The 26,910-nt window shown below is 54.7% G+C and overlaps 2 protein-coding genes and 1 long non-coding RNA gene across 6 annotated transcripts; 2 read left to right on the top strand and 1 right to left on the bottom strand.

The window, feature by feature from the left end:
* Positions 1 to 5,254: 5,254 nt before the first annotated feature.
* Positions 5,255 to 22,232, top strand: Sema6b (semaphorin 6B). Of its 3 annotated transcripts, none has more exons than XM_087567887.1 (17): positions 5,255 to 5,414; positions 12,774 to 12,926; positions 13,030 to 13,153; positions 13,887 to 13,947; positions 14,083 to 14,145; positions 14,469 to 14,570; positions 14,877 to 14,967; positions 15,545 to 15,664; positions 16,140 to 16,228; positions 17,044 to 17,261; positions 17,893 to 18,024; positions 18,420 to 18,569; positions 18,874 to 19,056; positions 19,142 to 19,291; positions 19,679 to 19,756; positions 19,882 to 19,940; positions 20,340 to 22,231. In XM_087567887.1, the coding sequence occupies exons 2-17, from the start codon at positions 12,803 to 12,805 to the stop codon at positions 21,257 to 21,259; spliced, it is 2,664 nt and encodes an 887-aa protein (XP_087424013.1). In that variant the 5' UTR covers positions 5,255 to 5,414; positions 12,774 to 12,802; the 3' UTR covers positions 21,260 to 22,231.
* Positions 15,941 to 24,726, bottom strand: LOC148003253 (uncharacterized). Its single transcript, XR_015629292.1, has 2 exons — positions 24,347 to 24,726; positions 15,941 to 16,384 (listed from the first exon to the last, which is right to left on the bottom strand). It is a non-coding gene; the product is annotated as an uncharacterized LOC148003253 (long non-coding RNA).
* On the top strand, positions 23,395 to 25,644 carry Lrg1 (leucine-rich alpha-2-glycoprotein 1). Of its 2 annotated transcripts, XM_087567156.1 has the most exons (3): positions 23,395 to 23,438; positions 24,204 to 24,263; positions 24,352 to 25,639. In XM_087567156.1, the coding sequence occupies exons 2-3, from the start codon at positions 24,238 to 24,240 to the stop codon at positions 25,352 to 25,354; spliced, it is 1,029 nt and encodes a 342-aa protein (XP_087423282.1). In that variant the 5' UTR covers positions 23,395 to 23,438; positions 24,204 to 24,237; the 3' UTR covers positions 25,355 to 25,639. The 2 variants fall into 2 exon arrangements, with proteins under 2 accessions (XP_087423282.1, NP_001009717.1); NM_001009717.1 differs by lacking the exon at positions 24,204 to 24,263 and having other exon boundaries at positions 23,404 to 23,438; positions 24,382 to 25,644.
* The last annotated feature ends 1,266 nt before the right edge of the window (positions 25,645 to 26,910 follow it).

Raw genomic sequence — 26,910 nt, 5'->3', positions numbered from 1 at the left:
CACGTGGGTGCATAGGCTCCTCCCCTCCCGTGGCTGCTGGTAATGGATATGCTAATTGATGCAGCATTTATGTAAATGAGTCACATGTAGTTATAGCCACTCCCTCAGTGCTTAAGGGACCCAGGGCCCACCAAGCCTCTGTGGGTAGCAGGCTGGGGGCCTTGGGGACCCATCTTGGTTATGGGGGTGACTGTGGAAGTGCCGAGGACATGGGCTTCTCCCCCTCATTCATACGGGCCCAGAATCTGCCCCAATGGGGGTATTCTCCAGACTCCAGAGTAAGGGTAGGGGTAGGATCTGGAGCTTGGGCAAGGTTTGTCCCCACCCCACTGCACAGTGTGACCTCACACCCCATCTGGTCCTACTATGTGCTAGACCAAGAACAAGCCAGCCCAGGGTGGTGGAGTTGGCACTCGGTGGAGGCCTTAGTGGAGCACAGGCCCAAGAGGAATCAGAGTGACTCACTCTTGCCCCTCATATTCTTCACCCCTTCCCACTATGCTCCATTCTATTTCAGGCTTCTCTTGCCCCAGGGCCTTTGCACAACCGCTTTCTCTCAGTTCTTTTTGGTCTCTATTTGTTTGTTCCCTCAGTGAGACCTGCTGGGACCAGACATCTAAGGTTTCCCCGCCCCCATCCTCTCCCCTCCTTTAATGTCTGTCCCTGCTTTGCAACAAAGACAAGGATAGACCTCTTTTTTCTTCTTTGTGTCTGTCTCCCTGGAATGATAGGACCTTGAAGAGAGAGTGTTTGCCCTGTGTTTTTGTTTCATGCAGAAGGTGCTCAATAACTGTATACAGAATAGGTGGTGCCTGGTGCCTAAGCTCTGTCAGAACAGTGTGTGCCCAGCATACAGTAGGTGAACACTCACGCATAGTAGGTGCACACACTCTCAAGTTAGCTGGGTAAGTAGGGTTTGTAGAGGAGTGGAGCTGGTTCAGGTGGGGCATGAAGCATGTGAGCCTGAGCTCAGAGCTGCAAGTGTCCCCAACACACACTGATGTCAGTGTGACCCATGGCCCATGGTGGCAGGTGCCACACAGTGAGGTCATTTGCACCTGAGTCCTCTTCTCACTAGCTCAGTCTCTCCACCTTTCTTTTTTAATTATGGGAATATGTCCATCACACGGAATTTACCCAGCTTGTCAGTGTAAAGCTCACTCACACACCTTTGCGCTGTCTCCATTGTCATCTCCAGAACTCTCCATCCCTCTACACCTTACCCTTCTCCAAGCTGCTGCCATCACCTTCCCACTTCCTGTCTCTAGCTGTGAGGACTCCAGGGACTATGCAGTGCATGTTCTTTTGCATGTGGCTATTTCCCTGAGTGTGGCGACCCAGCAGGACATCTGTGTCAGGACCAACATGGATTACATAACTGTGTAATAGTTCAGTGTTCAGCTGGGCCAATCTGTATGGCTCTTTCCAGGCTGCTGCCCTGAATGCTGTCCTACTATGGGACTGATTTTTGTGGACACTACCCTAGACACCTACGGGGACACTGGCTCCTCCCCCAGCTTCTAAGGAATATAGTGGTGGGAGGAAACTGAATATGAGATTGAGTGCCTACTATGTGCTGGACATCTTCAGCAATGACCTTTTGTAAATCAACCTGCTTCTGAAGTCAAAGACAAGGTTTGGATTGCAACCTCCATGAGCTGCAGTCTCCACTGTGCTTACCTCTAACCACTCCAGTGCTGCCCTGTGTGTGCAAAGGCCCTGAGGCTGAATTAGAGCCTTCCTTCTTCCTTCTCAGGGCCCAGGCAAGTGTGATGGTGGCTTTATCAGGATATCCCTCCTCCCTTCCAGCTCTGGGGACCAGTATGCAGTTGCCTTATTTGCATATGCAAATAATGGCTTGGAGGATGAAGATGACTGAGCTTTTTGGGGGATTTTGCTGGTTAGAGTGCAAATGTTGTAATTGCTCAGACCTCCGAGGAGATCTGCTGAGGCCAGTGGGAGAGGGGGTGTCTGGGGGTTTCAGCTGGGCAGCGCTCACTGGAAGGTGCAGGGCAGTCCCAGCCACCACACACAGCTCAGCCTCACAGGAATCCTCTTTCCACAGGGGAGGACTCAGACCAACCCCACAGCCCTCTGTCCTGGGTTTGAATTCTGCTTGGTCACAGAAGTGCAAAGTGCCCAGAGTCGATACAGCAAGTGCTCTCCTGAGGTTACCCATCCCAGTGTGCAGAATGCCCTAGCTGTGGTACCATAGTAGGTGTTCAGGAGGAACGCGCAAGGTTATCCAAACCTACAAAGTACCTTAGTCACAGTGCACACCACAGACAATAGTGCTTCTGTGGTTATCTGAATGAGCAAAGTACCTGGACTACGGTATACAGCACAGGTGCTCAATAAAGTTGTTTTCAGAGTTATTTAGATGTGCAAAGCACCTGTTGTTATGCACACAGTAGGTGTTCAATATGTGTTCCAGAAGTCATTGTCTCACTGGAATTCTCTCTTTTGGCAAGAAGGTCCCCATTGCTGCCTTGCCTTACTGGTGGGGAAAGTGAGTGGCATCGGGCTCACCCCACCTCCAGCTGAGCCTCAGTTTTCTCAATTCAAGGAAACAGGCCCTGACAGCATTCATCGCTCCACTGCTGTGCTGGCACAGTAGTGGGCAGGGCAGACCTGGGCCCTGTCCTTGGGTGGGAATAGACTCTTGAAAAAAACAAACAAACAAACAAACAAAACCAGCAGAGAGACAGAGAAGGGGAGGCAGGAGCTGGAGCCTCCGGGGATGAAGGGCCATCCCGCAAGTTCACTATGCTTTAAGGCTGAGGTTGACACTCCACTCCCTGGTGGACTCATCAGCTAATCTAGGTCCCCAGGGCCTAGATTTCCTCACTGAGAGGGTAGCAGTAGCTATGTTCAGGAATCCAGGAACTGCATACAGCAGGTGCCTATTATAGGCCCCTCGCATCCTTAGGAGTCTGCACCCCAGAGGGGATTGTTTCGTTAATGTTGGTTGCGTTTCCTACGTTTCCTGAAGGTTGCTCCTGGTCTTGAGTTGGGGACATGTGATCCTACAGCATCACACCCCGGCCACTCTCCCAACACTGAGAAAAGCCCCAGGAGGGGCCTGGGGTTTAAGGGAGGACTCCCCCGACCCAGGGGTCAAAGGACAGGGGCGAGAAAGGGTCGGAGCCCGCTGCATCCCTCCCCCATGTCAGGCAGCTCCGGAGACCAGCTGGGTGGACTGAGCAGCTGCAGCCCCCGGGGTGCTGGCGGTGAGGGACTGGGGGACGCGCAAATTCTGCGCTTCTCAGCTGCCACCTCGGGCTGGGAGAACATCCCAATTCACCGGACCCTGAGCACCTCTCCAGAGGCCGTCGTCCCCCCCCACCCCCGCCCCGAGCCTCTCTTGGGGAAGGGGCTTCAGGAGTGTCTGACGTCACAGGAGGCCTCAGCCAATCGCAGCTGCCCTTTGAGCAGCCCCTGGGGATTCCCTGGTCAGGTCCCGAACCGGAGTGATACTGAGTACAACCGCGGAGTAAAGATGACCCTCCCACCATCTCAAGCTTGGACCCCACGACTGCCTGTTATGGAGAAGGAAACAGAGGCAGGGGACTGCCCGGATAGGGACCCAGGTGGCCCATTGCGAGTTGGCCCGTTCCCTTGCTGGGCTCCAGGTGGGCCCAGAGAGCGTCAGGGAGCTGCCTGGCGTCACACAGCAAGCAGGGAAGAAGAGGGACGCGCGGGAGCGCGAGGTGGCCGGAGCGAATCTCCGCTGTGCCCGGGCCCAACCTCCCCGTCTGGGGTCTTTGAGGCCGACTATCCCTCCTGCGGTCTCCCTAGGCCCCCTTGCACCCCTGGGCCGCAACCCGACTGGGTAGAAGGTGTCTGTAGCCTCGGGCGTTCACAAAATCCGTACTGGAATCGCTGCCGCCTGGAGCAGGGCGGGAGAGTAACGCTGCGGAAGCTAGGGAAACTGAGGCCCAGGGGGCGGGGCCTTCCTGGAGCATCACAGCTTAGGGAAGGGGCCCTCAAGATAACTCTGGAGGCCTCAGGCAAGTTCCTTCCTCCTTGACTCTCCATGACGGAGACCCGCTGGAGCCTGCTGGGGGAGGGTGACTTGACCTCCCTGATGAAAGAGGCATCATTCATGACCATAACACCTTTGTTCAGACAGGTCTCCTGGGGACAGGCCACCCCTACACCCCTACTCTGCGTTCCCTGCCAAATCCACTCGTGATCCTTCAGGAGCCCGATGTCCCCTCTTCCCTATCTGTTGCCCCAGGAGACCCCTGAGCCCTCTGCACCTTGAATTCTGCAGCCACTGGTCGGTCATGTTGGCAGACCCCCGTGTCGAAAGACACTGTTGGTGCGCTCAATAAATGCTTGTCAGATAAACTCGATCCTGGGCCAAGTTGAGTAGGCTGAGAACTGGCTTCATCGCCTGCCTCAGTTTCTCCACAGAAGCGGTGTCTTGGCTGATATACAGGGGACAGAAAAGCTGATGGACTAAGTGAAGTCTCAGCCTGTCACCACAGTGGTGATACCAGGGAGTCTGCTCCAACCCCTCAGGGTGCCCACAAGCCAGAATTCAAATCCTGACACCCACAGACTTGGCTGTCCCAGGCAGCTCAGAGTCCCAACCTCTGGTTGAGAGTCCTCAGCTGGATGAGCTGCGGGACAGCTATGTGAGCAGGACTCAACTCCACAGACAATTACAAAAGCAGTTGTGGAGTGCTTGCTGTATCTGGGAGATGCCAGGAGGTGAGGCCAATCCGAGAGAGGTTTTCATTCAGCGTCATGACCGAGATGGGTTGGGGCTTTAGATAGTGGGAAACTGAGGCATGGAAAGAGATATCTTGCTGTCCCAATGTCCCTCAGAAAGTGAGTGTTGCCGGCGTGCTGGGGCAGGCCTTAGTCAATCATCATTATAAATTAATAAAGGAGACCTTGATGGTTTGACTCAATGATGTCATGAGCCACCAGGACCGTGGGACCTCTCTCCATATCCATGTGGTTCCTGTGTGTGGGTGACCGGTCAGATGAATTGGAAATTCACTGGAATATACAATAGCAAAACGTCTATGGAGTGCCTATGGTATACTGGAGATGTCCAGAGTCAGAACAGAGCGCAGCTCAGTGCGGGAGCGGGTGATCTTTAGAGCCACTCCCGAGGAGAGACAGAGAAAGGGAAACTGAGGCCGGAGATGGTGGAGGCGCCCTCTCCCGTCTGTGCTCCGCTCCTTGATGATCTGTGCCGGGTTTTGCGGAGCTCCGAGCTTGGGCGCGGGGGGGGGGCGGAGGTGGCGGAGCTGCGAGTCGCAGCGGCGGCGGCAGAGATGCGGCCGCGTCCGGGACACCGCGCTGCGCCCCCGCGGGAGCCGCCCGCGCGTGGGAGACTGGGCTGAGGCGCTGCGGGGCCGGGGCGGAGCCGGGCAGGTGCTCGGCCTGCGCTGGAGGTGAGTGCAGGGACGGACGCGGGGACGCACCTTGGACAGATGCACCGGGGACAGATGCGGTGACGGACGCAGGGACAGACGCAGGGACAGATGCAGGAACAGATTCAGGGACAGATGCAGTGGACATGCACGCACCAGGCGCGCGCAGGGCGCGGGCGCCTCGTGCAACGGCACTGGCCTGGGGGGCCCCCCGCGTGCGGTCGCAGCTCCAGCGCCTTGGGCGGGGCTAACGGGCTGCGCAGCGGGCGGGGATTGCAGCCAAAGCCGGGGCTCACCACGCCGTGGCATCGACAGTGGCTTATTGGGGTGACGGCCTACTGGTGGGAGCGGGGGAGGGGGCGGGACACATAGCGCGACCTCCTGTGGGTCCCCACGCGGCCCTGTGCACCAACTGCACCCCAGGCTCTCGGGTCCCCGCTGGTCTCTGCTGGCCCCGCAACTGGCATGAACACAGGGCCCCCAACACAGGCCGCGGCCAACGCCCCCGCTGCAGCACAGCCCGAAACTGGGCTGCCAAGCCCCCCCCCCCAAAGCCTGACAATGGGACAAAGGAGCGTCTCTGGCAGCGGCGCGGGGTGGGTGCCACCGTGGCCCCCAGGCCGACCGCGGCGCTGATTGGTCCCTGGGGCGGGGGTCACGTGCCCCATTCTGCTCTCCACTGCCGACTTTGGGGCGCCTCCCCAGGGCTGCTGCCAGGCCAAACCCCCCACCTCGGCCTCAGATGGAGAATTCTAGGCCTACGACAGCCCTGAGGTCGGGAGGGACTCTAGGATCCCAGGCCCTCTCTGCCCGTGGTCTGTCACCCCAGCCTAAGGTCTATGTCACTCCCATCTGGGATTCCCAGGTCTCTGTCACCTGCCTGAGGTCTGTGTTGCTCTCTAGATCTCCGGCACCCTTGCAGAGGTCTGTGTCACTCTACCTGACATCTGTGTCACCCCCGACTTCTTATTTTTTCTACCTGCCTGACACCCACCCCAAACCGCAATGGAGTTGGGAACCCCAATATTGCAGGCCAGTAAGCTCTGGGAGGAGGAGGATGGCCCTGGGGACAGAATGGCTGAAGGGACTGGCCAGAGCGCCTCTGCCTGGTTACAACACGTCTTTATACTCTGTGTGTCTTGGACTCGGATTTTCTAGCGGGTTTTCAGGGTTCACGATTGCCTTCAGGCTATTTAGAGAGGTTAGAAGTGGGGGAGATCTAAGGTTCAGGGCCTGGATCTGGACATAGCCTAATCCTGTCTGGCCCTCTGACTGGGTGGCCACTGCTCCCTGCTTGGTAGATGGCAGCCTGGGGGCATCTTGTATCTGTATCGTGTCTGTCAGCAATAGTAGGGTGGCCAAGAGGAGATGGGGAAACTGAGGCACTGAGCGGCAATTGAGGCTTCCCCATATTGTGAGGCCCTGAGTTCCACAGCAAGAGGGGGAACCCCGCTCTTTCCATTAACTGAAAACCTAGTGCTCGCGAGTCCCTGTCCCTTCCAAGGGTGGCCCTGATGTCTCAGTCACTGGCAGGAAGTGGATTGGAACTTTAGCTTCTCTGTGTGTTCTGGGGCAGGTAGTCAGTCTCTGTGCGGCCTCCTCAGGACAGGCTCTGCCGGCTCCTCACTCAGCTGCGTGTGTCCCGGTGCCTCCTGGTCCTCCATTCTCCGGGGCTTTCAGCCCTAGTCCTGTCCATCTGTCTGTCTATCCATTGGCAGAGGGCAGGCAGGCAGCTGCCCTTGGAGGAGGTGACGTCAGCCTGCGGACAGGTGAGCCGGACAGAAAAGGTGACTGGCTTCTCCTGGGAAGGCGGGTGTCCTGAGCTGACCCTGGGTGTGGCCCTGGAGGTGGCAGCTGGGAGGACAGACTCTGCCACTGAACTGGGGAATGGGAGGACTTTCCAGGGTGGCTGAACTTTCTGAAGTGGGGTGAGACGAGAAAGCTGGAGCAGGAGCTTCATCCCCAGGGGCACAAGGAGCCAGGGAGGGTGGTAGAGGAGAGAGGAGATGACGAGGCCTCCGGGCTTGCGGGCCTCAAGGAAGGGCTGCTGGGAGCCGGAGCACTGGCACGAGACTGCGACTTTCTGGAACCAGAGTGGGTAGGTGACTTTTAACTCAGTTGAGAGGCCAGACCGGCTGAAGACTACATTTCCCAGGATGCTCTTGGCTCAGCCCCAAGGAACTTCTTGAATGCTTCAAGAGCCCTAAGGGGGATTATAGGTTTCTAGGAGGGCCTTAGGTGATTAGGGAAGTCAGTCAGTCAGTCAGTCAGTCAGTCAGTCAGTCAGTCAGTCAGTCAGTAAACAAGCATTCCCAGTGGCTCCTGTGTGCCGTGGTCTGTGTCTGGCTCAGACAGTAAGCCTAACTTTTCTATTTGTTCCTCAAGACTCTTTCAGACCATGGAAGGGGAACAGAGGCAGATCCTAGTTTACTCTGCTGTTTATAGCTGGGACTGGAGTGGAGGAAGCAAACTGAAGCTAGGGAATGTTTGATTCTGCACTGCAACTCAGGAAAGGTGCACGGAGAAGGGGCACTACAGCTAGAGCTGTGAAGGCTGTGTTGGGTGGTCACGTATTCTCTGATACAAGAGGTAGCAGAGAGCCCTTGCCAGGATGTGGCTCTTCGCCTGGCAGCAGGAGCCACCCTTGGATCAAGCCTGCCCTTCTCTGAGCCTCAGTTTCTACATGTGTAAAACAAAGCCAATGGCCAGTGTTGATAGGGCCAGTCCCCTACCCACATGGCTGTTGAATTCACAACCGTGCAAACCAAGTATACCAGCGCTGAACACCTTAAAGACAGAACATGGGTGCTGCAGCTGAGGTTTTAGAGGTGGTTTTAGATCCAGGGGCTGGAAGAAGAGGTGGAACAGGGGTGGAATGGTTGAGAGGAATAACCCTGCAGCAGACATACAGCCATGCGAAGACCCCGGGGTAGGGGACACAGCTGTGCAAAGGCCCCAGTTGCAGGATGCAGCCTGGTACGGTGGAGGAGGCCCCTGTGGCTGGGAACAGGGAGCAGTGACCATGGCTCTGGGCTGGAGGGCTGTGGCTGCAGTGACTATGGGTACTGGTGCCTGCAGGAGTTGGGGGCCTCTTCATCTCTAGGTGGGTCCCTATGGGTGGCTTCAGTATTGCCACCTGTGAAAAGTCAGAGCAGTCACTATCCCTGGTACTGAGGTAGATGTCCTCTGACATGCTACCACAGAGTTCTGCACAGTGGACGCTCCAGATCTGAGCTGGGAACACAGGTGCTCCTAAGTGTGTGCTGGGGGTCATCTTAAAGGTTCTGAGAAGACACGTTCCCCTGAGGTCACCCTCTCCGTGACAGGGCTTGACTTTTACCAGTGTGTGGTTCTACATCCATTCTACCTGTGTGTCCGCCATTACTGAGTCCTGACTTAAATGGCACCCCTGGTCCACTCTGACACCATGATCTTTCCTCGGGGACCTATTTTCCACCTTTGTCTTCTTCAGGCTCTTTGCTGACACTTCTTGTTCCCAGCAGTCCTTAGTGAGGCCCCAGCTGCCTGTCATATCTTAGGTGTCCTCATGTCAGATGTAGGTAAACATTGAACAGTCACATGTTAGGTAGGTGTGGTTCAAAGTCACCTCACTCCTCTCCCCACCATCCACTGGGGTGTGCTGTGTGACTTCAGCCAAATAGTTCAACCTCTCTGAGCTCTGTACTTTCCATGGTCTCAAGACTGGTGTGGGCATAAAGTGGATTCACACCTATGGGGAGCTTTGTACATCATTTATTGACTACCTTCTGTATACCTGCTGTAGTTCCAAGGCCTGGGCATCTATGGCCATGTTGGCCTGCAGTTGGACTCAGGGAGTCTGGGTACGCATGCCTTTGCCAGGGTTCTTTTTTCACCTGATATTTATCAGTGACTACTCTATTCCGGCCCTATGTTAGGCTCAGGGACACAGCAGTGACCACCAGGGCACTGAAGGACTCAGCAAGCTCAGAGATATCCTTCTGCTAATCAACTACCGTGCACTGCTCATATACACTTTGATAACTTACTGAGGTGGGTGTGTGCTACGGGCTTGTCTTGTGGGTGAGGAAACTGAAGCAGCAGTAATGAGTCCGGAAGAGGTTTGTGCTGAGGGGGACATGAGGCTATGCTAAGTGGGGCCAGAGAGGCAGCTGGAGGGCAGCTGTAAGGAGAGCTGGTAACCAGACCAGGCCAGCACAGGGGCCCGGCTGCCCCACAGTCACTTGATTCCCCCTGGGGACACCAGCAGCACAGCCGGAACCCTGAGGCAGTGGCCTGCAGGGAGCACAACTACAGAGGAGGTGGTGGCAGGGGATTGCAATCGGCAGAGAGCCCTTGGTCTCTGTGTTCCCTGTGGAGTCCAGAGAAGTCCAGGAAAGTGGCATCAGGGCCTGGAGTCACAGGCCAGGTGAGGCAGGGCATGGAAGGTATGCTGTGATTTGCTTGGTGTCAGTGGAATGGTGTGGAAGAGCCCTTACACAACCCTCATGGAAGCAAGAAAGACCCACGTTAGATTCAAAATAGAACTTACTTAAAGAGGCCTGGTGATGGGGTGGAGGGTGCCCTGGCCCTTGGGGAATCTGAGTGGCTAAAGAAGATTGTAGAACAACTATCGACTAGGGGATGTTCTGCCCCTCAGGGGGTGCTTTTGATGCTTAGGACATTTACAGTTGTCACAGGAGCCTGGCACACAGAGAGGGGCAGTCAAAGTCCAGGAAGTGCCGGTTCAGTCACTGGTCGCAGAGCTTAGTTAGGGTTTGCATGAGAACCACAGGCACTGGCTATTCCATCCCACATCCTGGGCCTCAGTTTCCCCACACAGCCAATGAATTGGGCTGTCCCTGGAAGCCACTCGTGGGGGAGGTTCACAGGCAGGTTCTGGGTGTGCACCCTGAGACAGGTGTGAACACACGTGTGGGTGCCCCTCTCACAGCTGGGACATTTGCCTGGGGTGAAAGCACACTTGGGAATATGTAGGTGGTCTGACTTCCTGGGGACTCACAGGGAGGGACTGGTCTAAGCCAGACATTGGGTGTGTGCCAGAGGACTGAAGAACACTGAGGTGGGTGGGGGCGCAATACTAAGTGTTGATTATTTATTCATATACAACAAGTGATTACTGAGCACCAAAAGTCTACTTGGCCCTAGGAAAACCATGCGGGCCTGCCTGCTGTCCCCCAAGGTGTCAAGCTTGTGCAAAAGCCCTTGGGCGAGTCAGAGCGCCGTGAGAAGGTTGGGGAGGGGGAAAGCAAGGGTCGGAAAGAAAGGGAGGGAGGTTCGATGGGATGGCAGCGCGGAGGACTAACGGCGGGCCGGTTGCTCGCAGGCGCCCCCTCGTGTCCAGAGCGTGAGGGCAGAGAGGACGTGGTGGCGGAGACAGCCTGGGCGCTGATGGAGGAGAAAGGCCAATGGTTTCCTTCCATTTACTGTGTGCTAGAGAACTTTGTGGTGGAGTCGAAAATGAGTTACCACTATGGCATAAACCTGGGGCTGTGGGGTGGTGGGGCGAGGAAGTTAGGCTTCGTGACAGAGAGAGGGCGTGACGGAGACTTCTTGTGCGGTGCCATGGAGGGGCTTTGGCATGCAGGGATGCTGCAGCGTGTCTGAGACGGGTTAGAACCCCGAGTTCAGTGGTGACGCCCGAAGACTCAGCCCGCCATAGCCGGGGGGCACGGCCGAGGATCTGGAGATCATGTAGGATGATTCATGGCTCTGGGGTGGATCTCTGGAAAGTTGAGGTCAGCCTGGTCTACATAGTAAGATTCTGTCTCAAAACATTTTATATTTATTATTCTATCTTATTTGGGAGAAGCGGGTAGAGGTTCTCGTTGAACCCAGAGCTTCTCAAAGCAGCTCCTGTGGTTGCTGAGTCTGGAGCTACAGAATCAGACCTTGTCCCAGGAAGCAAAGTCAAAGAGCTGGGGGCGTGGCTTGTGAGTTAAGCTGTTCCTCCCCCTCAAATCCCCCAGGGCTCTAGGGAGCCTTGCCTAGAATCCCTACTGAGGGTCTGGGGCTGGTACCAGAGGGTTAGGATGGCCATAGAGCAGAGGTCAGTCTCCTGGAATTTGGGGTCATCGGACGGGTACAGAAGGACAGCACAGGCGAGGAGCCAGTTTAGGAAGCTCGTAAGGAAGTAGGCTCATGTCCTAGAACACGAGTACTCTGAGTCACAAATCCTGGAAGCCCGGGTCAGGCAGAGGAAGCTGTGCAAGGTCTTCCTGTTTTTTGGCCCTGACCGTTAGAATAGGCGCTGATGTTAACTTGGGGCTGATGTTCCCTCCATCACCCCACCCACTGTGGCTTAGGATCGCCAAGACACAAAGTCAGGGGATGGCTGGGGGACATCTCTGCTGCCTGGAAGGGGAAACTGAGGCCCAGAATTTGTTGGAGACTGACGAAGCTGCTGAGAATCCCATGTGGAGTGTTTCAAATTGGACTGTACTCCTTTCTGGTAGGGAGGTGCTGCCCTGCCCCGGGTCCCCAGGTTTGGAGGGCTGGGGTCCCACGTGTTTTCACACACTCGGGATTCCTCAGTTATGAATGAGAGCAGAAGGAAGCGGTCCAAGGGGACAGGAAGTCAAACCCACCAACGACACCAAGGCCTCTGTACACTGCAATGTTCTACGACTCCCATCGCTTATGTTGTGGTTTATAAAATACCAAGGACTTTTAATTCTGTTATGTTTTGTTCAGCCTTTGAATTGGAAATACGGTTTCTCTTTGTGTGTTTGTTCTAATTTTGTGGCCATTTGGTTTTATCGTGGGGGTCTTGCTATGTAGACCAGGCTGTCCTAGAACTAATGATGCTCCTGCCTCAGCCTGTCCATGGCTGAGATGACAGGCCTATGCCATGATGCCAAGCTCTAAAGTTTTTCCCGCTTTAATTTGAAGGATTTTTAAAAAAGACTTATTTATTTATATATAAGTACACTGTAGCTCTCTTCAGACACACCAGAAGAAGGCATCAGATCTCATTACAGATGGTTGTAAACCACCATGTGGTTGCTGGGATTTGAACTCAGGACCTCTGGAAGAACAGTCAGTGCTCTTAACCACTGAGCCATCTTTCCAGCTCCCAAAGGATTTTTTTAAAATGCTTTTTGAGATTGGATTTTTAAACACACGTTTTAAGATAATATCCATTATTGTAATTCTCGTGATTAATTTTTAATTACCTAATGCATTTTGGTTGCAGCTATTTCCTGAGAATTTTATGCACATGTGGTCTTAAAGTCGCTTGTTAATTAAACAACCTCTGAGCGTCATTATTATTATCAATGTTATTATTTTTATTCTGGAGGAAGAGAGGGACTCGCGCGCCCCCTAATGGCCTCTTATGGAACTGCAGGAAGCTCCACTCACTGGCCTTCTGGCTTGTAGGTGTTACCTGTGGTCACCTGGTCCTCACCATGTGGACCCCGCGAGCGCCCCCTCCACGCCCGGCCCTGCTGTTCCTCCTGCTGTTGCTTCTGAGGGTCACCCATGGCCTTTTCCCAGATGAACCACCTCCACTCAGTGTGGCTCCCAGGGACTGTGAGTCTGGGCGGGGGGCGGGGTGATGGGCAGGGGTGTGTCAGGGTCTCGGGTGGACAGGATCTTGTTCCCAAACGAATTCTCCCTCCACTCCCTCCCCTAGACCTGAGCCACTACCCCGTGTTCGTGGGCAGCGGGCCTGGTCGTCTGACCCCTGCAGAGGGTGCTGAGGACCTCAACATCCAGAGAGTGCTACGTGTTAACAGGACACTGTTCATCGGGGACAGGTATGCAAATGTTAAGGTGCCCAGAAGAGCGAATTTGAGGGGTCCATGATAGGCCTATTGCTTGGCTGGAAAGTGTAACCCCATGGGGCTGAATGCTGCGTTTCAAGGTATTCAGCACCTTTTTTAAGGCTATTGAGCACTCCGTTTAAAGGTGCTGTTGGGTGGTGTTTGTTTGTTTGAGGCAAAATTTCTCTGTGTAGTCCTGGCTGTCCTGGAATTCATTCTGTAGACCAGGCTGGCATCTCTAAGTCACAGAGATCCCCCTCCCTCTATTCCTGAGTGCTGGGATTAAAGGCATGCGCCCACCACCCAGCTTATGCCTGAGTCTTAAGGGCGTTGGACGCTGCGTGATGCATGTGTACTGTTAGGGGCAATGTCTAAGACATAATTTACTGAGTGCCTATACAGAGTAATGGAGGGGAATGCAAAAGAGAACTCGGGCTCTAGGCAAGTTTACTAGATGCTCACAGGCGCCTCCTGCTGGCAGTTTCCCAAGGCTGAGTCAGTGCCGAGGCCTGAATGTGTCCAAGCTGTGAGGTTTGAGGCTGGACATGGTGGCAGCATGCAGACTGAGAAAAGGGTGGGCATGGGATAGATTTCAAAGGCAGAAATCACAATACAGACCAGGAATGATGTGGATGGCAGATGGACATCATGTTTACTGTTATTGGACTGAAGTGATAGGGTCCTTCTCCCTCCATCTCTTGTACCATGCTCTCCTGCTCTCCTGCAGAGACAACCTGTACCAAGTAGAACTGGAGCCATCCACATCCACGGAGCTGCGGTATCAGCGGGTGAGGAAGAGGGACTGCTTGCAGTGGGGCAGAGCTCTTCAAGGGGAGCTGGAGTCCAAGATGGACTTGGCTGGGAGAAGGGATCTGCCGGATGCTGAGAGGCACACTCCCCTCACCACACTTTTTTTCTGACAGAAGCTTACCTGGCGCTCCAACCCCAGTGACATCGATGTGTGTCGGATGAAGGGCAAGCAAGAGGTAAGAGGAACCTGTCCTTGTCCAGGCTTATCCCCATCCTACCCTCCCTGGCCATGTTTCTAGTTGGGCCTCAAACTTCCCTGCAGCCTCGGAGTGATTCTTCCTCTCAGAGCTGTTACTGTTATGTTCAAGGACAGGTGCCTCGATTGCCACACCCAATCTACTCAGGTCACGCCCAATCTACTCAGGTCACGCCCAATCTCCTTCATCCCTTGGGAATAGCCCCGTCTCTTGGGTCAGCCTTGATTGAGCTCCCAGTCCGAGCCCTGTGCACAGGGACCAGGCAACACCCTCTGCAACTCCTTCCTTCTTCCCCACCCCAGGGTGAGTGTCGGAACTTTGTCAAGGTGCTCCTGCTTCGTGACGAATCCACGCTCTTCGTGTGCGGCTCCAATGCATTCAATCCCATCTGTGCCAATTACAGTGTGAGTCTCAGCTCTCAAGACCCCAAGAATCTTCTTCGCCCTCCATCTATCCTGTGCTTCCTCTCAGCCACACACACCCCTATACGAGGTTTTTCAGGCTTATCTCCCTTGTCTTCCAAGTCTGATTACAATAAACTCGGGCCCATTCACAGACCAGAAAACTGAGGCCCTGAGAGGTTAATTGCCTGGCCAGAATCACACAGCAATACAGTATGAAGCTAGGGTTCTGCTTGGAGTGGAGGACTGGGGAAGGCTGGAGCTACCAGGCAGAGTGAGACGTATTCTTAGATTCTGTCCTCCCTGCAGATGGACACACTGCAGCTTCTTGGAGACAACATCAGTGGTATGGCCCGCTGCCCCTACGACCCCAAGCATGCCAATGTCGCCCTCTTCTCAGGTGAGTGATTTCTGCTGTTGGCATGTCCAGTTCCAAGAAAGGCGTTTTTCATTCCTAAAATCCTGGTTGCTCAGAGGCAGCTGGGAAATGAGCAGAATCTAAGGGGACATAGTCAGGTCAGGGTCATGTTCAGGAAGACGTGAGGCTGAGCCAGAGGAAGAAATTTAGCCTGGGACCAAGGTTCAACTGGATTTAGTCTCATCCTGTGTGAGGACTCAGCCTGGGATTCAGGCTCATTCAGTAACAGGATCCTGATGGGAACCAGGCTCAACCTATTGACAGTCCATACTGGGCTGAGATTCTAATTTTCACTCCTGCCTCCTCTGGTCTTTCTATTATGATTATTATTATTGTTGTTGTTGTCATTATGATTTTCTGAGACAGGGTTTCCCTGTGTAGCCCTGACTGTCCAGGAACTCACTCTGTAGACCAGGCTGGCCTCAAGCTCACAGAGATCCACCACCTCTGCCTCCTTAGTGCTGGGATTCAGGCCTGTGCTACTGTGCCTGGCTTCTCTCTGGGCCTTCCCAGTTTAATCTCAATCTGCTTCCCTCACACCTTGTTCCCTGATGTCCAGATGGGATGCTCTTCACAGCCACAGTAACTGACTTCCTAGCCATCGACGCTGTTATCTACCGTAGCCTTGGGGACCGGCCCACACTGCGCACAGTAAAGCATGACTCCAAGTGGTTTAAAGGTGAGGTTCTTGTAGAGGTGACATTTACCTGACACCCCCAACAAAACAAGAGTCCCAGAGATCAGGAGAAAAGAGTCTGGGACCTTGTCTTTGGAATCTCTTGATCTTTTTAAAGGTGAAACTAGATGGAAGATTTTGGTGTAAAATAGTGCCTGCAGGTAGCAGGTAGCTGAGGAACCTGAAATAGAAGGACAGGGTAGGAAACTGCGGAATTGAGGTCTCCACCAAATAGGGAGGAAGGTGTCACAAAACAGCATAGATTGCATGGGAATGGTAGGATAGTGGTCTTCTTTTTAATTTATGACCCCACTCACCCCCCTCCAAAAAAAGCTGAACTAGGCTCAGTTCATTTTGGCTAAGTGACCATTCTAAGTTTCTTCTTTCCAAAAAGAGGCACAGCTCAAGTGTGCTCTAGTGACATTCAGAGATCCCTTCATGATGAGTAAGGTTGTATCCCAACACCTTCTCTCAACAGAGCCATACTTTGTGCATGCGGTGGAGTGGGGAAGCCACGTCTACTTCTTCTTCCGGGAGATCGCCATGGAGTTTAACTATCTGGAAAAGGTTTCATTGCAACTTCTGTGATGCTTGGGCCCAGGACATTAGCTGAGAGGCTCAGGCAGGGAAAGTAGACAGAAGGTCTAATCCATTAAATCCACCTGGATCAGAGGAACCAGTCTTCACATAGTGTCCCCTCCAATGAGGACCAGGTCTATGAGGCTGAAAGACATTTAAGGAGGAACTGAGGAGCTTGAAGGCTTTGTATAGAACAGTGTTGGAGACATTGATGTCATGTGGTCCCACAGTTCCTGTCTATCATCCTTCCCTCAATCTGTCTCACTGACACATGACCAAAAGCCCAACTATTTATTCTTCAGCCCTTCCCAGAATCATTAACCTGAGTCTAGTCACAATCCACCCACCTATCCATCCATCTACCCACCCAACCATCTATCTATAAATAAATACATCCATCTATCCATAAACCCATCCATCCATTCACCCACCCACCCATCTATCTATAAATACACCCATCTATCCATAAATCCATAAACCCATCCACCCATCCATCCATCCATCCATCCATCCAGAAACTCATCCATCCATCCATTCATCCATCCATCCATCCATCCATCCATCCATCCATCCATCCATCCATCCAGAAACTCATCCACTCACCCATCCAGCCTCCCACACATTTATGTTTTGCACTGTCGCCTGTGCCACCCCTGTCCTTGCTGCCTGGCATCCAGAGTGCTGTGGGTAGCAGGTCCCCCCTTAGTCCTTTGTAAGAGAAGTTCCCTGTCTGGCATGACAGGCAGTAGCCATTTCTACATCATGCTAACTCAGGGTGTTCCCGGTGCCTACTTCTTGCCCAGGTGGTGGTGTCCCGTGTGGCCCGTGTATGCAAGAATGATGTGGGCGGCTCCCCACGGGTGCTGGAGAAGCAGTGGACTTCCTTCCTGAAGGCCCGGCTCAACTGCTCCGTGCCTGGGGACTCACACTTCTACTTCAATGTACTGCAGGCTGTGACTGGTGTGGTGAGCCTTGGCGGCCGTCCAGTGATTCTTGCTGTCTTCTCAACTCCTAGCAACAGGCAGGTGTCCACTGGGGGTGTTTGTTGGCCAGAATCCTAGTGTTCACACATTCACTCAGCAAATATTTTCTGTGTCCTGTGTTGGGCAGCATTGGTCCTAGGAGCCCTCCATGCCAATCTGGGGCCAAAGAATGAAAGAAACACCTGGAGTCCTCTCATCCTGTGGGGCGTGTCAGGAAGGGCTCCTGAAGAGTGACACTGGGGTGTGGAAGAGGGCATAGTGCATGCAATGGTTCCAAGACTCTGTGATGGTCAGAGGAAGGAGGCTTATGTGGAGGTGTGGAGGGAGACAATGAAATCAGGGAATGTGTTAGAATTATGGAGGATTGAACCATGGGGCAGGGCCTAGACTTGGGTCTGAGTGCACAAGGAAGTCATAGACAAATGAGGATCAATAGAGAGGCCGGCTAGCATAGCCTCTGGGAACTGACTAAATCCTCAGTGGTAACTGAGTACATCAGAGAGGGTCTAAGAAAGCTGCACAGTGGTCCAACCTGGGGATGTTCTGAGGTGGAGTGGCTTGTGTTGCTCAGATGAGAGGAGGAGCAGGGGACTCAGGCAGTGCATGGGACCCAGAGATGGCACCATCCCCACCCAGCTCAGCACTCTCCCCCCCACCCCACCCCCACAGCATCCCTGGCTCAGCTGTCTGTGCCTTTGACATGAACCAAGTGGCTGCTGTGTTTGAAGGCCGCTTCCGGGAGCAGAAGTCACCTGAGTCAATCTGGACCCCAGTGCCTGAGGACCAAGTACCACGGCCCAGGTGACAGTGACTTCCATCTTCACAGGGTAGTCAAGGAGTGTTCTGCCCCTACAATGGCTGGTCACTGTGTCAGATAAGGAGAGCAATGGAGGGAAACAAAGAAGCTTGTGGAGGAAGCGACACTAGGAGGCTGGCACAAAGGGCCAGGCACTCAAGGATCTTCATTTGTTGAGGGATAAGCTGGGCAGAGGGTGAAAATGTGCACAAAGGCCCTGGACTAGGGGGCGTGGCCTGTGTGAGGCCCAGGCAAATCAGATCAGAATGTAAAGAGGTGCTGAGGCTACAGAGAATCAGATCAGGGAAACCATAAAAGTGGGGAGCCCCAAGATGCCCCAGGGAATCAGGGCGTCATTGTGGTATCCTGGCATCCTCCCTGACTCACTGTCTTCACCCAGGCCCGGGTGCTGTGCAGCGCCCGGTATGCAGTACAACGCATCCAATGCCCTTCCTGACGAGATTCTCAACTTTGTAAAGACCCACCCACTGATGGACGAAGCGGTGCCCTCCCTGGGCCACTCGCCTTGGATTGTGAGAACTCTGATACGGTCAGTGCTGGGGAGGGGGGTAGTCCAGTCCTTCATGGTGGGGGTAATAGAGCCCAGTCAAGGGCCTTCATTATTGTGGGGTATGCTGGGCAAGGACGCTGTGGGTAGGGCCCACCATCCTTAGAAAGGGCCTGAGGCAGAACATAGCATCACTTTTTCATGTCACTGTCTATCAGTGTTTATCTGATAGTATGCACCTTTCTAACTACTCCTGTATCCCACAGGTCAAAGGATGTGTGTGATACCTGGGCTGGGAGGCCTGAGGAAACTTCAGGGTAAACCTGACCTCCATCTTGTATTCCAGGCACCAGCTGACCCGAGTGGCTGTGGATGTGGGTGCAGGCCCATGGGGCAATCAGACAATAGTCTTCCTTGGCTCTGAGGTTGGCACAGTCCTCAAATTCCTTGTGAAGCCCAATGCCAGTGTCTCAGGGACCACAGGGCCCAGCATCTTTTTGGAGGAGTTTGAGACCTACCGGCCAGACAGGTCTGAGGATAAGCAGGGAGGTGGGAGTGACTGGCTGAACCATGGGGTGGGCATACCAGCCTCATGGTTCACCCCGTGTGCCCAGGTGTGGACGATCCAGCAGTGCTGGTGAGTGGGGACAACGACTTCTGAGCCTGGAGCTAGATGCTGCCTCAGGTGGCCTGCTGGCAGCCTTCCCCCGCTGTGTGGTTCGTGTTCCTGTTGCCCGCTGCCAGCTGTACTCGGGGTGCATGAAGTGAGTACCCCCCACAAGGCTGGTACAGGGTCAGGGGAAGCATATGGAATGAGGAGAGCTATGTGTTGTTGGAAAGCTTTGATGCACCAGAGGTAAACAAAGGCAGAGGACACGGCTGTGCAAAGTCCCTGGGGCAGGATGCAGCCTGTATTGGAGGAGCAATGGGGAGGCTGGGGGCTGCTTCAGGGAGGATAGACTGTCTGGGCTCAGGTTCCAGCCCAGTCTCGTGGCAATGCTTCTGAACTGAGCATCCATTTTCTTGTGTAAAAATTTGAGAGAAAGTATCCTGGGCCTCCAAAACTCACTCTGAGTCAGTCGCAGTTGCGGTGACTAGAAGCTACGTGGCCAGGTTTTCTAAGCAGCTGGCTGTTCCGTGTTCTGTCCTAGGAACTGCATTGGCAGCCAAGATCCATACTGCGGGTGGGCCCCCGATGGCTCCTGCATCTTCCTCAGACCAGGAACCAGGTATAGGGAAGGGGGACATGTGGGGCATATCTAGCAACCCACTGCCTGTGTTCCCTTTTCTGTGCCAGGCTGGGTATACAGAGCTCTGTGTTGAGTCTACTTCTGTCCCCTTCTCCCCATCTCAGTGCCACGTTTGAGCAAGATGTGTCCGGGGCCAGCACCTCTGGCTTAGGTGACTGCACTGGTAAGCTGAGAAAGGGACTCCCTTGTGTGCTGTGACACAGCCAGAGACACTCAGTCCTGGGAATGGAGGGTGGACACATGGCAGACTTCCTTAGTGAGCTGGGAGCCATGAAAAGCTAAGTTCACCCAGTGTTCACGGTCGCCCTCTGGTGGCCGCTGCGATGAAGGGTGAAAATGAGACCATCTAATAGGGAGATGAAAGATACTGATTCCAGAAAAAATAGGCACAAAGGGTCATGGCTCAGGCGTAGAGCCCTTGCCTAGAATGCCCTTGTGAGAGGCCTGGGGCGTGGTCATGGATGGAACCCCGCCTAGAATGGAGCGTAGCTCAGTGTAGGGACTGTATTGCCACCTTCTTCTTTTTTTTTTTTTTTTGTATTGCCACCTTCTTTGTCCCCAGGACTCTTGCGCGCCAGCCTCTCAGATGACCGCGCAGGGCTGGTATCGGTGAACCTGCTGGTGACGTCCTCGGTGGCAGCGTTCGTGGTGGGTGCCGTGGTGTCCGGTTTCAGCGTGGGCTGGTTCGTGGGTCTCCGCGAGCGGCGGGAGCTGGCCCGGCGCAAGGACAAGGAAGCCATCCTGGCGCATGGCGGCAGCGAGGCAGTGCTGAGCGTGAGCCGACTGGGCGAGCGCAGGGGAACCGGGACTGGGGGTCGTGGGGGAGCCGGCGGCGGTCCCGGGGGTCCCCCGGAGGCCCTGCTGGCCCCGCTTATGCAGAATGGCTGGACAAAGGCGGCACTGCTGCATGGTGGTCCTCACGACCTGGATTCGGGGCTGCTGCCCACCCCTGAGCAGACGCCTCTGCCCCAGAAACGCCTGCCCACAACACACCCACACGCCCACGCCCTAGGACCGCGAGCCTGGGACCACAGCCACGCGCTGCTGTCGGCCTCTGCCTCCACATCCTTGCTCCTGCTGGCGCACACCCGCGCCCCTGAGCAGCCCCCAGTGCCGACTGAGTCAGGCCCGGAATCTCGCCTCTGCGCCCCAAGATCCTGCCGGGCCTCTCACCCAGGCGACTTCCCACTCACGCCTCACGCCAGCCCGGACCGCCGGCGGGTTGTGTCCGCACCCACGGGCCCCTTGGACTCTTCTTCGGTGGGCGACGACCTTCCAGGGCCATGGAGCCCACCTGCAACCAGCAGCCTGCGGAGGCCGGGCCCCCATGGGCCCCCAACAGCCGCCCTGCGGCGCACACACACATTCAACAGCGGCGAGGCGAGGCCCGGGGGTCACCGTCCTCGCCGCCACGCACCCGCGGACTCTACACACTTGCTGCCCTGCGGGACGGGCGAGCGGACTGCACCCCCGGTACCCTAGGCCGGGCGGATGCCTCGACGGTGCCAACCACAGCGACCCGGGCGTCAGCCCAGGTCACCGAGCCCTACTGGCGCCGAGTGGGACGCGTTCGTTCCCCACCCTCGCGGGTGGGGATCTCCTCGCCACAGGGAAGCACAAGAGCCCCCTCCATCCCGGAAGATGCAGAACATGAAGCCCCGGGGTGGGCGGGAAGAGGCTGACCTTTTACCTGAGCATAGACTTTGATTTTTGTTTATTTTGAGTTTGGTTTTTTTTTTTTTCTAAGAAATTGCACAGCCCCATTCTTACTTGGGGTGTCGGCCGGGGTGGGAGGTGAGGATATGGGGTAACGGGAGGCAGAGCTGCAGACACGAGCCTTCCTGCCTCAACACATCCTCCCTAGAAGGGACCCCCTCCCCTTTCCTGGGCTCCTGCGCGCGCGCGCGCGCGCGCGCGTGTGTGTGTGTGTGTGTGTGTGTGTGTCCGTGTGCATGGCCTGTTTGTGTGCAAAGGCCCGAGGCAGAAGTATGTGTGCGTGCGTGTGAGACAGGGCTGCCGTGTGTGTGTGTGTGTGTGTGTGTGTGTGTGTGTGTGTGTGTGTGTGCGACTCAGAATGTGGGTGGTGGTGCCCTCAGAGACCCTGGCATTGGCTGAGCCAATGTTGGTACTTCTGGAAAGAAACCCAGGGGATGGAGCCTCTGAGGTGCCGGTTGGAGTTCAAATCCTGCTCCTGCAGAGGGAATCTGGGGATCCAGGCTGGGAGATGGGGGAACCTACTTCTAAAGGGCTTGTGGGGGGTTTTGGGAGGGTGGAAGTGGGCAGACACCCCTGTAAATACAGCCCTGGGGTGGTCAGAGAGGCCCATGCCACCTGTCCCCACTTGTGACATGCCCTCTGACTGCCAACTGACCATGCATGCCACGTGGCCAGCTGAGTCCAGGACCCTCCTCAGCCCTATCCCTGTCAATAAAACTCTTGTTTACATCCACCGGCCCCCTTGACTCTGGGTCAGCTCTGTTTCCTGGGGTGATTAGGAATATTTGGGGGACAAAACCTGCTTTTAGTCACATTCACAGGCAAATGGGGGTTTAGCCTCTTAAAATCCCAGGCTGGAAGGAGAGGTCATGGCAAGAAAACTTTAATAACACTGAGATGCCAACAAAGAGGAACTAGCTGGGTGTAGGGGAAATGGCTCAGTGAGGAAAACATTTCTTGGGCAAGCAAGAAGACCTGAGTTAGAATCCCTTAGCACTCAGAAAGAGCCAGTGTGGTGGTGCATGCCTGTAATTTTAACACTGGGAAGACAGAGACAAGAAGGTCCCTGACCTCTTGCAGACCAGCCTAGCCCAATCAATGAGAGGCCCTGCCTTGGTGAACGATATGGAGAACTGTTGAGGAAGACACCTAGAATCAACCTATGACCTATGCAAGTCATGTGCAATCACATATACTCAGACAGCCAAAGGTGTCCTCAAAGGCAAATTCATAGCCTTGAAATGCATCTTTGCAATTGTGGGTTGTTGTTGGACAGTCTCAGTATGTAGTCTAGTCTGGTGTCAAAATAGTCTCTGTACTCTAACCCTAGGCTGTGATGAGATGACATGTGAGGTACCACGGTGTACTTCACAACACATGTATGCACACACTGAACTTCAGATAAATGTAATCACCAAAGAATCTCTTGAAGTTCAAGTTCAGCTGTGCAGGCAGAGAAATCGAGTCCCAGAGAACCTAAGCCAGACCTGCTTTGGTTCCTTGTGGAAGACCTTAAATCTAGAACCAGGCATTGTTCCTTGTTCAGTGGGAAAGCAAACAGCAGCACACCAGGTACTCAAGACCTGAGATGTCTTTAACACATTTCCTGTCCCCTGCTCAAAGAGCAGCCAGGCTCCTGATCTCATTGCAAGCTCAGTCCCTGAATCCTGGGTGGGAGAGGTGGGGACTCAGTCCAGGAGACACCGGTTGGGAAACCCCTACCCCCATCCCTAACAAGGAAGTAAAAGCTGGCGAAAGTCTGGGAAAGGGTGGGCAGGAAGCAAGTCACTGCTAGGAAGGGATGTAGCAATGTTGACCTGGCCCCAGGCTCTTCCTGTTTTGTTGCAGAGCAGAGTTGGGGTGGGGACTATATAAAGACACCTTCCTGGGGTGCTGAGGACAAACATAGAGGAGCAGCCATGGCCTCTTGGCAGCATCAAGGGAGGTAGGTCTTCACCTGACCAGTTCTGGGCAAACCTGGCACTAGGTCAAGCACAGCTATGAGGACATTAGTCTGACCCATTGAGGTTGCTAGGGATAGATTCAGGCCTGCAGACTGTACAAACAGGCTTACTCCCGGACAGTCTGCTAGGGGCCTCTTGACCAGGGGCTTGAGGCCATGATCACACCCACTGAATAGGGAAGCCCCGGACAAGCCTCCGGGGGCTGTTGTAGGGACCATATCTGTAGACCTATCGGCCTACAGAGGGATTCATGTTCACCCTGATGATGAGTTCTCCTTGAACACCCAGCAGTAACCATGCAACCCACACCAGAGCTGGACAGAGAAAGGATAAGCTCCGTTTGGAAGTTTCTGCCTTCCTGAGAAGGGCAGAGAAAGGATAATGAAAGCCAGGCATTATGGCTGAAGCTTTGCAGAATGAACAGGAGTCCACTGACTCTCCCTTCTGAACACATAACTGGGGAGATGGGGTAGAGCCAGGATTCAAACCAGGTTAGAAGTAACTAGATACTTGGACTGGGAATAATTAATAACTGGTCACCTCTGAGAGCTGGTAGTAGGGGAGGAAGTGTGTAGGGGTCAGACGCAGGAAATTAAGAGCCTTAGAGGTAAGATTTGCTGTGGAACCGGGGCTGCTTCTGGAAGCTTGAGGGGAAGCAGCAGGTGAGAATGAGACCCAGGGTATAGTGTGCTTAAGGCTTTACAGAATAACAAGTAACTCACTGGCTCTGCCACCCACCCATCCAGCTAAGGAGACAAATATAGACTCAGGAAAGAAACCATGAGGCTCACATCGTTCCAGCCCTGGTAAGGAAGGACTTGGTACAGTTCAGTGTGGTGGCCACGGGGATGGGAAGAAAAGGATATAATTTTCACCATGGTTCACTAACCTCAGCCTCCCGGATCTCAATACCTGCCTTCCCAGAACCCTGTTCCTCCTGGCCCTCTTGGGCGGGGTGTCGGGCCTCAGGGAATGCTTGATACTGCAGTCGGTTAAGGGAAGCACGGTCTCCTGCCACGGTCCCACTGAGTTCCCGAGCTCCCTCCCGGCCGACACTGTCCATCTGTCGGTGGAATTCTCCAGCCTGACTCAGCTGCCCGCCGCCGCCCTGCAAGGGTGTCCCGGTCTGCAGGAACTGCACCTCTCCAGCAACCGCCTGCAGGAACTGTCCCCCGGGCTGCTGGCGCCCGTGCCCCGGCTGCGCGTCCTGGATCTGACTCGCAATGCTCTCCGCAGCCTGCCCCCCGGTTTGTTCCGCAGCTCGGCCGCCCTGAACACCCTGGTCCTGAGGGAGAACCAGCTGCAGGAGGCGAGCGCGCGCTGGCTGCAGGGCCTGGACGCCCTGGGCTACTTGGACCTGGCGGAGAACCGGCTGCGCTCGCTGCCCGCTAGGCTCCTTGCCAACCTAGGCGCCCTGCACACCCTCGACCTTGGGCACAACCTGCTTGAGTCGCTGCCCGAGGGATTCCTGAGGGGCCCCAGGCGGCTACAGCGCCTGCACCTGGAAGGGAACCGGCTGCAAAGGCTGGAGGCTGGCTTACTTGCGCCCCAGCCGTTCCTGGGCGTCCTGTTCCTGAATGACAACCAGCTAACCGCAGTGGCGGCCGACTCCTTTCGGGGCCTAAAGCAGCTGGATATGTTGGATCTGTCCAATAACTCTCTGTCCAGCACTCCCCCGGGTCTGTGGGCGTTCCTGGGGAGACCGACCCGCGATATGCAGGATGGTTTCGATGTCTCCCACAACCCCTGGGTCTGTGACAAGGACCTCGTGGACCTGTGCCGCTGGCTGGCCGCCAACCGACATAAGATGTTCTCGCAGAACGACACACTCTGTGCGGGGCCCGAGGCCGTGAGGGGACAGCGACTGCTGGACGTGGCAGAGCTGGGGACCTTGTGAGGATGGCAACTGGGGTGCGAGCCAAGGGTACCCCGCTTGCCACTGAAGCAATTTGGTCCCATGTCAGAATGCAGATTCCCAGCATCTGCCATTCCCCATTCCCTCAGCCAGGAATGCTATTCCCTGACTCTCCCTCAGGCTCCTCTCCATTTGCCCCAACTCTTCCACCTCTCACTGTTCCTGTGCTGGCCCCCAGGCTACCATGTGTTTATCTAGCTTTGCCTCATATGTTTCAGGGTCACCAAAGCAGTTAATAAAACAGCTCCCGGCTGGCTGAGCCGCTCAGCGTCTTTGTAGCTTCCTTTTGTTGTACATTTGTTTTGTGCGCATGCACCTCTGTGGCGGTCAGAGGGCTACTTGCAGAGTGGGTTCCAGGTGTCCACAATGTGGCAACTAGGGATTCAAACTCAGGTCCTCAGGCTTGGCAGCAAACTCCTTCACCCACAGAGCCATCTTGCCCACCCTCTGCCTTATGTTTTAAGACAGGTCTCTGACTGGCCAGCTGAGAGCCTCAGGATCTTCCTGCCTCTTCTTCTGCCTCTGCCTCCCAGAGCTGGGGTGTCACCCACATGAGCCACTGTATCAAACTCAGGTGTTCAGGCTTATAGGGCAAGCACTTTACTGACTGAGGCTGCTTTCTAAATCCTTCCCACTGTATAGCCTTGGCTGTCCCGGAGACCAGGCTGGAGGCAAACTCAGAGATCCTCCTGCCTCTACCTCCTGAGTGTTGGGATTAATGGCGTTAACACAGTCTAGCTTTAGTTTTCACCCCAAGACAGAGGGACTCTGCCCATTGAGAGGCAGGGGTGTGAACTCTGGGGGAGGGTGTCAAGGTGTCATATTGTCCAGGCTGGCCTCAAACTTACTATACAGCCTAGGATAATTTGAGCTCATGGTTCTTCTGCCTCCCTGTGGCTCTGGGTACCAAGCATATGACTCAGCAAAACCCAGGCTTCTCACCCCAGTGCTGCAGAGGGAGCTGGGGAAAGGGGGTTAAACCTTGGGCCTCTATTAACTGATCTATAAAATGGGGTCAGAGCTCCCAGAATTAAACAGCAGATTAAAAATAAACTAGAGGTCAGAAGTTAACCCCTTAGTGGTTAACATCTCCAGCTGGGGTTCGAGTCTCAGCATCCACATGATAGTTAGTCACATGTTACTCCAGTCACAGGGGGTCTGTCAACTTCTCTGGCCTCTGCAGGTATCAAGCATCTGTGGCACACAGACAGATGAACATGTCAACAAAACACCAGGACACATAAATGTAATAATAAAGGAAGCTGGGCCTGACTGGGCGTCGGGATACCTATGGTTATGTGTCCATGCCGAGCCCCGTGGAACCCGGTGTGCTGTGGTACATCTGTTGTCTTAGCCACTGGGCAGTGAGTTCAAAGTCATCCTTGACTATGTGATTACTTTGAGGCTATACTGGGCTACATAATGAGTTCCGGTCAAGCCTTGACTACAGAGAGGGACTCGGAATCAAAACAAAACCAACGGAAAAGACTGAAGAAAAAGAAAGTCCTCCGCCTTAGTCTGAGGTCAGCCTTGGTGAC

This window comes from Rattus norvegicus, chromosome 9 (genome assembly GCF_021556685.1).
Source record: "Rattus norvegicus strain SHRSP/BbbUtx chromosome 9, alternate assembly SHRSP_T2T, whole genome shotgun sequence".
Classification (NCBI taxonomy): Eukaryota; Metazoa; Chordata; class Mammalia; order Rodentia; family Muridae; genus Rattus; species Rattus norvegicus.
The sequence above is the reverse complement of the archived record's forward strand: the minus strand, read 5'-3'. Positions and strand labels throughout refer to the sequence as shown.